General features: G+C 46.9%; 1 protein-coding gene across 8 annotated transcripts in view; it reads left to right on the top strand.

Moving 5' to 3' along the window:
- The first annotated feature begins 1,288 nt into the window (after window positions 1-1,288).
- YAP1 (Yes1 associated transcriptional regulator) overlaps window positions 1,289-13,103 on the top strand; it is a 130,395-nt gene continuing 118,580 nt past the window's right edge. For all 8 annotated transcript variants that reach the window (XM_060234900.1, XM_060234898.1, XM_060234899.1 and 5 more), the window contains exon 1: window positions 1,289-1,699. In XM_060234900.1, coding sequence (XP_060090883.1) covers window positions 1,379-1,699 — 321 coding nt within the window. In that variant the 5' untranslated portion in view covers window positions 1,289-1,378. The remainder of the gene's footprint in view (window positions 1,700-13,103) is intronic.

The following is a 13,103-nucleotide window of genomic DNA, read 5'->3' as shown; positions in this document are numbered from 1 at the left end:
CCCGACAGAGCAAGGAAGAACTTTTCTTTCTGCTACCCTCCCAGCTGCAAATGCACCGCGAGGCCACCTTAGAGCCAGCGTGGGTTGCCCGCGGGGAGGGGAGTCTCTACGCGCCTTCAACTCTGTTCTGCCGCCCGGCTTCAAAATTTGCAACGGGGGGGGGGAGGGGGGCGTCAAGTTATGTCGATGATCGGAAGGACTGCTGCTCCCTCCACCAACCTCTGGGACCAAAGTCTCATCCACTTCCATGCAACACGGTCTTCCTTCTCCTCTCCCCACCCCCAGCGTGATTTTGGATCCCGTCTTTTTTCCTCCCCCCATTTCTGGCTGCGAGAGGGAAAATAGTCCCAACTTTCCCTCCTCCTTGTTCCTGTGGGAGGGTTGGAAAAACTTTTTTTGGGGAAAGCGTAAAACACTTGGTTGCTGGACCTTTTGAAGACGGAGAATGGTGTGGGCGGGTGCAAAAAACTACGAATCAACCCTCAGCAAAAATCAAAAGTGGGGGCAAAGTTGGTTGTCTTCGGCGGGGAGGCATAAAAGCCAAGGACACTTCTTTAGATAACATGCAATGGAAGAAAAGCAGCTTTGTGGACAGAGGTGGAAAGCAAATTAGCATAGAACACTTGATATGCATATTTGCAGGGGTCGTTTTGTAGAAAAATAGGTGGTGGAGCTCATCCAGGGATTGTTATACAGCTGCACGTACTATCCAATGGACAAGGTGGGGGAATCATCAGAAAGGTTCAGGAATTGCGCTCCTGCAGAATTCAAGGCCTGCATATTTGAGGCAATATAAACAATGACAATAAGAACAGACCAAATGTACAGGATCAACAGCTATATGGATCCAATTAAGGCGAAAGGACGTTTGAAGCCATCAATATGTCAAAATAGAGAAAAGCGTGTAAAAAAATCTAATGGTGGGAAATTAACTGAGATTGACAACGCAGGCGCAGTCGATACCTCGCACGGGTTCTCTTTAAATTCAGCGCGGTCGGGCGCGCCGAGCGGCCAAAGCAAGCGAGGGCGGAGGGAAGGTCCTTCTCGCCGGCTGGGCTGAATTAAGTCCCGTCGATTTCCGTGCGGGCGGGCTCGCGCTGGGCGGAGCTGGCTCGGGCGGGCGCATCTCCGAACTTTTGTTTGGGGAGTGTTTTGTGCGCCAGCGAAGTTGGATCACTTTCCAGTATTGATTTATTCGCGTCCCGCCGCTCAGAGGGGCCTGATCCGGCGGGGCTGGGGAAAAGTTGCGGGACTACGGGAGAGGAAAGAAAGCCAGCGGGGAGGGCCGTCGTGGGTGCGGGGCATGCGGGACGGAGAGCCCGAAGCTGTTGCTTAAAGAGAAGCGGCTGAAGCAGGGAGGCTGGCCAGCCAGCCAGCCATGGACCCCGCCGGGCAGCCCCCGCAGCAGCAGCCTCCGTCGGCCGCCTCTCAGCAGCAGCAGCCGCCTTCGGGGCAGCCCCCTCAAGCCACGGCGCCCCAGCAGCAACAGGCCACCGGCGGCAGCGCCGTCTCCGGAGCTCCCCCGGCCGGGCACCAGATCGTCCACGTCCGGGGCGACTCGGAGACCGACTTGGAGGCTCTTTTCAACGCCGTCATGAACCCCAAGGGCGCCAACGTGCCCCACACGCTGCCCATGAGGCTCCGCAAGCTGCCCGACTCCTTCTTCAAGCCTCCCGAGCCCAAGGCCCACTCCCGCCAGGTGAGAGGAGGGGAAGGTGGGCGGGCGGGCGGTGGGGGAGCAGAGCGCCAGGGGGCGCTGCTGAGGAAGCACTGGTTAGGGGGTGGGATGATGGAGGAGGAGGGAGAAGACGGGGGCCCCTCTCCCTCTTCTCCCACCCTCTAAGCCAGGGATGTCAAACATGCAGCCCAGGAGCCGAATCAGGCCCTCGGAGGGCACCTATCAGGCTCCCCAACAACTGGTGTCATCTGTTTCCTTCTCCCTCTCTCTTGCTTCCTTCTGCATCACAGCTTCCTTTGCAAGGCTTGTTCAATTGCACAGGAGGTACAGAGCAAAATCTCCTGATGGCACTTGTTTTTTTTTGGCCTCTGTGTGACAGAGTGTTGGACTGGATGGGCCATGGCTTCTCTTATGGACTGGATGATCCACCATGGCTTCTCTTATGTTCTTAACCTCGATTTTCTCCATTGGTTGAGGCTCCTCCCCTCCTGGTCCCCTGGGGAGGGAGGGAAAGAGCTTCCTTTGCCCAGTTCCCTGGATCTTATGGGAGAAATACAAAGAAAGTACCTTTAAGAGCAGCGTGCTAATGCTTTAAGTATGTTTTAAGTTTAAAAAATTAGTTATGTTTGCCAGTGTCCTTTAAAACGTTTATATCTCTGCTACCTAATCTTAATTAGGTACACACACGGTCTGGCCCAACTAGGGTTGCCAATCCCCAGGTGGGGGCAGGGGATCCCCTGGTTTGGAGACCCTCCCCCTGCTTCAGGGTCATCAAAAAGCGGGGGGGGAGGGGGGGCAATGTCTGCTGGGAACTCTGTTATTCCCTATGGAGATTTATTCCCATAGAAAATCATGGAGAATTGATCCGCAGGTTTCTGGGGCTCTGGGGCGGCTGTTTTTTGGGATAGAGGCACCAAATTTTCAGTATAACATCTAGTGCCTCTCCCCCAAATACCCCCCAAGTTTCAAAAAGATTGGACCAGGGGGTCCGATTCTATGAGCCCCAAAAGAAGGTGCCCCTATCCTTCATGATTTCCTATGGAAGGAAGGCATTGAAAAGGTGTGCCATCCCTTTAAATGGGATGCCCAGAACTCCCTTTGGAGTTCAGTTATGCTTGTCACAGCCTTGATCTTGGCTCCACCCCCAAAGTCCCCAGATATTTCTTGAATTGGACTTGGCAACCCAACGTGGTCTGGCCCGGCCCAACAAGGTCTCATTTAGGTCAGATCTAGCCCTCAAAGCAAATGAGTTCGACACCCCTGCTCTAAGCTGTTTTAACTCATTTTTGGGCTGCAGCTTTTAAAACACATCTCCCCTGTTATGCTCCAAGATGGGGAACAACAGAGGGGGATCCTCACAGGTATGAGGGAGTGTCTCTAAATGCTTTTTTGCTCCTACTTTTATACACACACACAAACACCTTTTCACCCCCTACCTTTTCAGCCCACATTTTGCAGGGCATCTTTGGCCTACACCTTTCTTTCCACCCCCTCTGAGACTTGAGCGTGGTGCAGGGTTTAAGCACCAGAGGTCCAGAGAGGCCTGGGTCGCTTCCAGCTTTTGGAGGCCCCGGCCCTCAGAAGGAGAATGCCGCACGAAGCTGTGCAACTTTCTTTGAAAATATGTTGTTGAAGGCTTTCACGGAAGCTGTGAAACTGCCTCAAGTGCCAAAAAATTAACAACATGGAGCCTTCTTACCATGAGCGTTAAACCTAGGCTAAAATGGTTCTCTGAGAATCGGCCTGATCTTCATTCCGCCATGGAAGCTCCTTGAGGGACCCCCCACTCTACCCCGGGGTCCTTTTCCAGTTCCCCACCCCCCAACTTAGTTTACCTCACAGGGTGGTGGGTGTGAGGAGAAGGTAGGGGAGTGTTGAACTAAGTAGCTACTTTAGGGCCCTGGGGGTGGGGAGGGGGGAGGAAGAAAGTGTAGATATAAGCCATTACTTATCTAAATCCTTTCCACCCCGTACTTATCTAAAAACCTTTTCACCCCCTAACCTACTAATAGTTTGTAGAAGTGGGAATCTTTTTCTTCCACTCAAACACACACCCAGTAAGGTGAGAATAATTAGAACAACGCAGGAGTCCAGTAGCGCCTTTAAGACCAACAAAGTTTTATTCAGAATGTAAGCTTCCGTGCGCATGCACACTTCTGAATAAAACTTTGATGGTCTTAAAGGTGCTACTAGACTCCTACTTTGTTCTGTTGCTTCAGACCAACATGGCTGCCCACCTGGATATATCTACGTGAGAATAATTAATTAAATAAGCTCCAGAAGGCGTCTGTGCCAAATAGGCTCTATGGTGCTTTTGAGTATGGGGCGTCTGGGATCATCATTGGCACCAGCGGTATTATAATTATTAATATAATAATCGAGCAGTGTGTTTAGCAAACGTGCTGACGGGTGGGGGGAGGTCGGTCGACAGGTCCTTACAGAAGTGCTTTCTGTCTCCATTTCAAAAGAGTAGGGGGGTAGGTAAAACGTGTGTGAATCTTCAGAACAAAAAAAGCCTTGACTCCGCCACATGCCTAGGAGCCGCCTTCACACATTCACATTGTCCTGAAGAGGGGTGTGTGTGTGTGTTGTGGGAGGGAGAATGTGTAGGCTACTGTTGTGCAGGCTCGTGTTGCTGTATGTGCATTGCTGAGCGCTGGAAGAACCCACTTTCTGACTAAATAGACCTGCCTATTGAGCAAAACGTTTGCTTGTGTTCTTGTTTTAGTATTAAGGGGATATGAAAAATGAAGTGCGTGTGTTGGAGTGGGGGAAGCCATCCCGAGCTTGGAGGAAGGAAGTTTCCAGGTCAGAGATGGTGCCTTCCCTCAAGCTGGCTTTCCTCACAGAGAATGGTGTACCTTCTGCCCGATTGTAAAGTTGCTGGCATTCTCTGTGTGCATGGCTCTTTGCCCAGTCTCTGGGTCACAACCATAGCAAAATATGGTTGTTGCTGCTTTTTTTAAAAAGTGCATAGTTCCCTTTGAAGCTTTTCTTGCACTGTGGGGTATTTCCTGTTTGTTCCTAGTCTTCCTTGGGACTTTGAAGAAGGATTTCCCCAAGGGCTTCATACAAATCTGTAGCTTCTTATGGGGATGAAGGCAGAGGTGGGAATGTGGGAGACCCCTTGCTTTGTTTTCCCATTTTACTTTCTGATTGTGGGCTTCTGTCCCTTTCCTAAGCCTCTGAGTGGAGGGCAGAGACTTGACTCTCCTTTCTATTCTATCTGTGGCTGGTCTTGGCGACTGTGTGGGTGGATTGGTATTCTTCGCATTCCTGGTGCTATTGGGGTGGGGGAGAGTAAGCCCCACTTTTCAGCTCCCTCTTCCTGGCTTTTGGGAGTGTATGGCGATGAGGGGGTAGCTTAAAAAATCGCTGCTGCAATGGATGTCCTACTCTTTCAAATAAAAAGGCTTAATGTTTATGAGGAGACGTCAGGTAAGTTTCTCTGTGAAATTCTGGCTTCCTGGGAGGACTTAATCTCCCTTCTGTTCTGGCTGCAGGGGAAAGAAGAGGAACTGTGGCTGGTATATTCATAGAGAATACAGAGGCATCCACTTAGATTTTTGTGTGCAAATTCTTTCCTCCTTGAGACGGTTCCCTGGATAACTGCTGCTTGCATTGTTTACCTGCATTGTGTACCACCTATATTTTTCTTCCAGGGCCTGCCCTTATGGTATAAAAACTGCCTCTCCCCCCTCCCCAAATCTATCATGTTAAACTTTTGTGCTGAACCTCCTTCTGTAAGAGAGCCATCCCCTTTGATTGCCTCCATTTTGACGTCCCTTGTGAGAGAACTGACCTTTCCTCTGGTTTAATTTCTTTTCCCTTCCTTAAATCCCTGGATGTGCTCATTCATTTCTTCCTCAGTTCTTCCGCTTGGCGAGGAGTCGCTCCATCCCATGGGTTGGGCCTTGCAGGCTGACAACTGTTTATCCTTTTCTCCCCGTCAGAAAGGGAGGGGGGTGGATTTCACCCCCTGGCTCCACAGTTGCAATATAAAGAGGGGGGGGAGTTTGCATGCACATACCCCCTCACCCTTCCGTTTGTGGGAAGTCTGGTGTTTTGCTCTGAGTTCAAGGCAGGTATTATAAGCCAACTTGCTTGATTTGTGTGTGTGTGTGCATGCTGTCTGGGCCTCACCCTGTGTGTGGAATAGCAATAACTGAACTCTTGTTTTTCCCCACTGGGGTTTGGGGGAGCCTAGGGGGCCTAAGAAACACTCTGGGGAAAAATGAATTACTTATAAGGCAGTAGGGACTTTGATCCCATCATCGCTCTTTGTCTACGTCTGTTTTGTGTGTGGAGTGAAAAGAGGCCAAAAAAAAAAAAAAAATCCAGGGGCAAAGCTGTGCATTTTTAGCTGGCTCGACTTTCACTCGTTCCATGGCTTCCTTGTTGTCGTGCACAAAATAAATCTTGCTAATTGCAGAGCTTGAGTGCTGTTGACATTTTGCTGATGCCATCTCTAAAGTGGATTGTTTGCAGACCTGAAGCTTAAACCAAGGTGGTGGTGGTGGGCAGACCTCTTTCCTCACAAAGCCATTCATAAATGGAGAAAAATCGCTGCAGTTGGGGGGAAGTGGGTCTCCAAACTGTGTTGAATAGAAAATGGATGTAACAGTGGGAGTTGTGTCTGTCTACTCAGAAGTGTTTAAAAAACAAATGTTGCAGCTAGGCTGTAAAATGAGGGTTTTTAAAAATTACACAGTTATTGTCGCATCTCCTACAGAGCCAGTGAAAGCATGAATGGCTAATCTTCGACTGCTGGTGATATTTCTGTACCAGATTATGTCAGCTTTTCCATTTGTTAAAGTTCATTTTAAGAGGGACTTGGCTCGACATGCTGCTTCTTCTTTTAATACTTAAAAAATCCAGCTCCAACCTTCTCACACTACATCCTTGGCCAAAGATTAGTTCCTTTAACATACGTTGAACCTAAAAAAGCACAGCCTTACAATTGCAGAGGATCATAGAATGACTCTCTTTGGTTTCTTTGAACTTTAACCGACTGCAGGCTTATCACATAGTTTCCAGTATCTCCACTCCCCTGACAATTATGGAATACAATTTAATGACTGTGCACATATGTTAAAAATTTTGAAATGAGTTGAGAGCAGAGTTTCCCCCACCATGGTTTCCTATCTGCAGAGTGATACTAGCCTGCATTTAAACTGCCTCCCCTGTGGAGTTGTATGTTGTGATCACTGTACAGTGCTTGGATAAAAAGGTGCTTGAAAATACTTGTGAGAATCATTACTGTATATGAAAGCCAGCATGGTATAGTGCAGGAGTGGCTAAACTGTGACCTTGGAGCCACAAGTGTCTCTTTGACACATATTTTGTGGCTCTCAAAGCTCCCACCACCCCATTGGCTGGTTTGGATAATGCATTTAAAGTTAAAGTTGTTTTATTTCCTTCCTTCCTGTCCTCAGGCGCTCAAACATCTGATGGTCATGTCTTGCAACGCTCAAGCATCTGTTCTATGTGGCTCTTACATTAGCAGTTTGGCCACCCCTGGTATAGTGGTTAGTTTGATGGACTAGGATTTGGGAGACACAGGTTCGAATCCTCTTTCATGCCATGGAAGCTTGCTTGGGAGACCTTAGAACAGTTGTATACTCTCAGCCTAACTATCTTACTGGGATGTTGTGAGGATAAAATGTAGAAGGGGAAAACATTGTAAGCCACTTGGGTCCCCACTGGGGAGAAAAGCGATGTATAAGTGAAGTAAAATAGGTATTTAGGATGTGGATCTTGGAATTCATGTAGTCCAGGGGTGGCCAACGGTAGCTTTCCAGATGTTTTTTGCCTACATTTCCCATCAGCCCCAGCCATTGGCCATGCTGGCTGGGGCTGATGGGAGTTGTAGGCAAAAAACATCTGGAGAGCTACCGTTGGCCACCTCTGATGTAGTCATATGCCATGACCCATAAAGCTTTGCAGAATCATGTGCATGTACAAAGTATAAATTATAAATTTATCTACTTAATGTGCATTGTGTCTTTTTCTCCAGTGGGGACCCAAAGAGGCTTACATTTCTCTGCTTTCCACATAGCAGTCCAAGATGGTGGGTTTCACTGAGTGTGTGGGGCTTGGCTTAAGGTCACACAGCAAGTTTCCATGGCAGAGTGGGCATTTGAACTTGGGTCTCCCAAATCCTAGTCTGACCCTTGATAACAACTGCACAACACTCTGTGGGGGGGGGGGTGTGAGAGAGAGAGTGTGCGCATTACAATCTTTGTGAACAGCTTAAATGTATAACTACTGTGGTTTACTTAGCTCAGGGCTTTTTTTGTAGTAGGAACTCCTTTGCATATTAGGCCACACATCCCTGATGTAGCCATTCCTCCTGGAGCTTAAAGTAGGCCCTGTACTAAGAGCCCTGTGAGCTCTTAGAGTATTGGCTACATCAGAGGGGTGTGGCCTAATATGCAAAGGAATTCTTGCTGCAAAAAAAGCCCTGAGCTTGACTATTAGACTTGGGTTATGCAAGCAGAAGCCTTCCAGAGCAAAACCTCTTTTTCAGATGGGAGTGTATTTTGCACATTTGTCATATATAAACAGGGAAATGTGCATAATGTTGTATGTTCTGCAAGGATGGGTTGGTTTTAAAAAGGTCAGACATTATAAAATGAGAAAATCACCAAGTTTTAGTAGATCAGGGTTCTCCACATATATTCTGCATGAAGGTGATCAACTAAGGTCATTTGCTGATCCATGTGATTCATAAAGTGAAGTGGGGTAGCTACAAGTGACCAGCATCCTCTGTGACGCAGAGGTTGTTCACCCCCCCCCCACTGTAGTACTGGGGTTTTTTTCTGTGTTGCTTAGGTATTTGATTGCAGTGCTTTTGATTAGGTTTCATTTATTATTTTATGCAGCCTCTATTCCACTCCTGTCCCCGCAAGCAGGTTACTTGTAGTGTCTTTGTTTTGATAGACTGTAATTTTTTTCTTGTTTATTGAAGAGTTCTGCAGATTTTTGTTGTCTTTTTGGTCAAGATTGTATAGTTTGAAAGTATGCAGCATAAATACTTTAAAATCACATTCATATAGTCTCCCTAAAGTTAAAACAGGGATCTTTTCTTGCTTCACTTTAAAAATACGTCCAAGTTTAACCTGGTCAGTCGCGCTTGGTGGATGGTTCCCCGGTTCTGTGTCTCAGCTTGCCTCACCATGGTTCTGTGAGGATAGATGGAATATCCCAAGTGTGCTTCTTTAAGTAAGGATGGGCTGCTTGCTCCATCTGTGGTTTTACTTGGCACACAATTTTTTTTGGGGGGGAGGGGTGTTCTTTGATACAATGTACATTTAAAATGTCCTGTTCTTCTTTTTGTGCTGTGCTTGGCTACTTCAGAATTCTCTCCACTTTGAAATTGGGAAGCTTACAAAATTTCTCCTTGATTCCTTCTCCCAACCTTGCCACAGTTGATATTGACTTATTCTCGAATACCATATGAACATATGAAGCTGTCTTATCCTTAATCAGACCCTCGGTCCACCAAAGTCAGTATTGTCTACTCAGACTGGCAGCGGCTCTCCAGGGTCTCAAGCTGAGGTTTTTCACACCTATTTGCCTGGACCCTTTTTAGTTGGATATGCCAGGGTTTGAACCAGGGATCATCTGCTTACCAAGCAGATGCTCTACCACTGAGCCACTGTCCCTCCCCTATTTCTCTAGACTTATCCCAGACCTGGGGCATTCACAAACCAAAAGGGTTCCTGGAATCAGATATTATTTCTTCCACTTTACCCAATATGTGAGTATAAATGGGCAATCTTTGCAGTGGAAGACAGTAAGCAGTGGGGTGCCGCAGGGCTCGGTACTGGGTCCCATGCTCTTTAACTTGTTCACAAATGATTTGGAGTTGAGAGTAAGCAGTGAAGGGGCTAAGTTTGCAGGTGACACTAAATTGTTCAGGGTGGTAAGATCTGGGATCTGTTGAGGCTGGGTGAGTGGGCGTCAACGTGGCAGATGAGGTTCAGTGTAGCCAAGTGCAAAGTAATGCACATCGGGGCAAAAAAATCCCAGCTACAAATACAAGTTGATGGGGTGTGAACTGGCAGAGACTGACCGAGAGATCTTGGGGTAGTGGTAGGTAACTCACTGAAAATGTCAAGACAGTGTGCGATTGCAATAAAAAAGGCCAACGCCATGCTGGAAATTATTAGGAAGGGAATTGAAAACAAATCAGCCAGTATCATAATGCCCCTGTATAAATCAGTGGTGCGGTCTCATTTGGAATACTGTGTACAATTCTGGTCACCACACCTCAAAAAGGATATTATAGCATTGGAAAAAGTGCAGAAAAGGGCAACTAGAATGATTACAGGTTTGGAACACTTTCCCTATGAAGAAAGGTTAAAATGCTTGGGGCTCTTTAGCTTGGAGAAACGTCGACTGCGGGGTGACATGATAGAGGTTTACAAGATTATGCGTTTCCAACTCTGGGGTGACACTGCATCATAACATTTTCACGGCAGACTTTTTAAAAGGGTGGACATATGAAGCTGCCTTATACTGCATCAGACCCTTGGTCCATCAAAGTCAGTATTGTTTATCAGACTGGCAGCGGCTCTCCAGGGTCTCAAGCTGAGGTTTTCCACACCTATTTGCCTGGACCCTTTTTTGGAGGTGCCAGGGATTGAACCTGGGACCTTCTGCTTACCAAGCAGATGCTCTACCACTGAGCCAGTGGTTTGCCATTGCCTTCCCCAGTCATCTACACTTTACCCCCAGCAAACTGGGTACATTTTACCAACCTTGGAAGGATAGAAGGTTGAGTCAACCTTGATCTGGCTACCTGAACCCTGCTTCCACTGGGATTGAATTCAGATTGTGAGCAGAGCTTGGACTGCAATACTGCAGCTTATCACTCTGGCTTTAAAAGTGGATTGAACGAATTCATGGAGGGCAGGCTCATCAATAGTTATTAGCCATGATGACCAAATGGACACATAGGAAGCTGTATTGTACTGAGTTGGGAAAGAAAGAGGAGGACAAAACCCCCCAAAAAACTGAATTAAGAACTTGAAAGCTTAAATGGATACAAATATAGGGAGGACAATCTTGAAATCAATAAATGTACAAGATAAATATTACAAAGTATCAAAATTACATGTATGTATTTATTTATTTATTTTGTAGGCTTCTATTCCGCCTTCTCCCGTAACCAGGCTCAAGGCGAATTACAACATATAATAGTAACAATACAAAGCTATAAAACAGAGCTAAAATACCACATTAAAATTAAACAGGAAAAACAATAACCAATAAATAAAATGCACCATCAGCGAAAAAGGCGCAGCATGTCATGTAGCCAGTTATAAGCCTGCATTTAAGTGATGGTGATAGCACTGCGATAAGGTACAATGTCCCACAAGGGCACAATGTCCCCACACGGGAGGCCAAATGATGGAATAATAGGGCGCCCGCTGCCTCAACCATAAGCCCAGTGGAACAGCTCCATCTTGCAGGCCCTACGAAATGGTAGTAGTTCAGGTAGGACCCGGATCTCCACAGGGAGCTGATTCCACCAGGCAGGGGCCAGGGCTGAAAAGGCCCTGCCCCTGGTTGAGGCAAGCCGGGCATCCTTAGGGCCAGGGGTGGTCAGGAGGTGTTGCGAAGCCGATTGCAACGACCTCTGGGGCGTATATGTGGAAAGGTGGTCCCTCAGGTATGTTGGTCCCAGAGCGCGCAAGGCTTTAAATGTCAGTACCAATACCTTGAAGCGGATCCGGTACTCAATAGGTAGCCAGTGCAGCTGTTTGCAATTGGTCTATAAAGGCAATGCAGTTAACAGCCGTGCTACCACATTCTTCACTAGCTGGAGTTTCCGGATCAGCCGCAAGGGTAAGCCTGCGTAGAGCGACTTACAATAATCCAACCTGGAAGTGACCGTTGCATGGATCACAGTAGCTAAATCCTGGGGGGATAGGTAGGGCGCCAGCTGCCTGGCCTGCTGGAGAAGGTGAAAGGCAGATGGAGCAACTGCTGTGACCTGGCCTCCATGGTAAGTGAGGCATCCAGTATCACTCCCAGACTCCTCCCCTTCTGAGTCAATGCAAGGGATGCACCGTCCTGGGTTGGGAGTCAGAGGCCCAGCTCTCGTCCCCCACGGTTCAGGTACAGGACCTCCGTCTTGGTTGAATTGAGCTTCCAAAGCCCCGGTCAGATGGCTAAGAGCAGTGTCTGATTTATTACAGATTAATTTAAAAACAATTCTAAGCCCAAATATAGCCTCAATATTACAGATAAGAACATAAGAGAAGCCATGTTGGATCAGGTCAGTGGCCCATCCAGTCCCATACTCTGTGTGACACAGTGGCCAAAAAAACCAAGTGCCATTAAGAGGTCCACCAATGGGGCTAGAAGCCCTTCCACTGTGCCCCCCTCAGCACAAGAATACAGAGCATCACTGCCCCAGACAGAGAATTCCAACAATAAGCTGTGGCTAATAGCCACTGATGGACTTCACCTCCATATGTTTATCCATTCACCTCTTGAAGCTGTCTGTGCTTGTAGCCACCACCACACAGTGGCAGATCATACAGTGTGCACAATAGGGACCTTATGCAACCCTCAAACAGATGTGTTTTGGCCTTCTCCAGTGGTCAAGCATAAATGTTACACAAAGGCTCAACTATTGCAATACTAACATTAATCCATATAGGACCAAGTGAAAATTGTGTTCTGATAAATATCAGTGACACAAGGCAAATATGTGATATATAAGTCTCGTGTCCAAGTCAGGTACAGATAACCAAAATGATATTTCAATTGTGTACCTTCTGTTTTGGTCCAGAAAATTCATTTCCGAAAGCAAACGTGGAGCTGGTGTAACAATTAGTATGGAGAGTCTTGGGCCTAGATTTTAATCAAGCCTCAGTTTTAATTAAGATTTGAGGCCCTAGATTTTAATAGACTTTAATAATATATTTGGACCTAGAATTGTTTTAAAAAATAATTTGTAATAAATACATGTATTTTTGATCATTTGTAATATTTATATTTTTCACACTACCTCCTATCTGATCCTTTTAACTGTCAGGGATTGAACCTGGAACCTTCTTCATGCCAAGCAGAGACTCTCACTGAGCCAGTCATGGCACCTCTGTGTTCAGAGGTAATGATTACATAACTAGAACTTCTGCATAACTTGAACTTCCATGTTCAAAAGCAGTTGCTTTCCGAATACCAGTGTTAGCATGCCAAACAATTTTTGTGCAGCTAGTTCAAGTGTAGTTCTCTGCTTTTCCATTGTGTTGACAGCAATCACTTTTAACATCTGTATTTGTGACTAACACCTTCCTGTTTGCCCAAATGTTATGCCCCATAGGGTAATGTCTAGGCACACTTATCTTGAACACCTGACTTCCCAGCTTCATAGGCAGCTATTTATCAGTTAATTCCCTGCACGAGT

Source organism: Heteronotia binoei, chromosome 3 (assembly GCF_032191835.1).
Source record: "Heteronotia binoei isolate CCM8104 ecotype False Entrance Well chromosome 3, APGP_CSIRO_Hbin_v1, whole genome shotgun sequence".
NCBI lineage: Eukaryota > Metazoa > Chordata > Lepidosauria > Squamata > Gekkonidae > Heteronotia > Heteronotia binoei.
The sequence above is the reverse complement of the archived record's forward strand: the minus strand, read 5'-3'. Positions and strand labels throughout refer to the sequence as shown.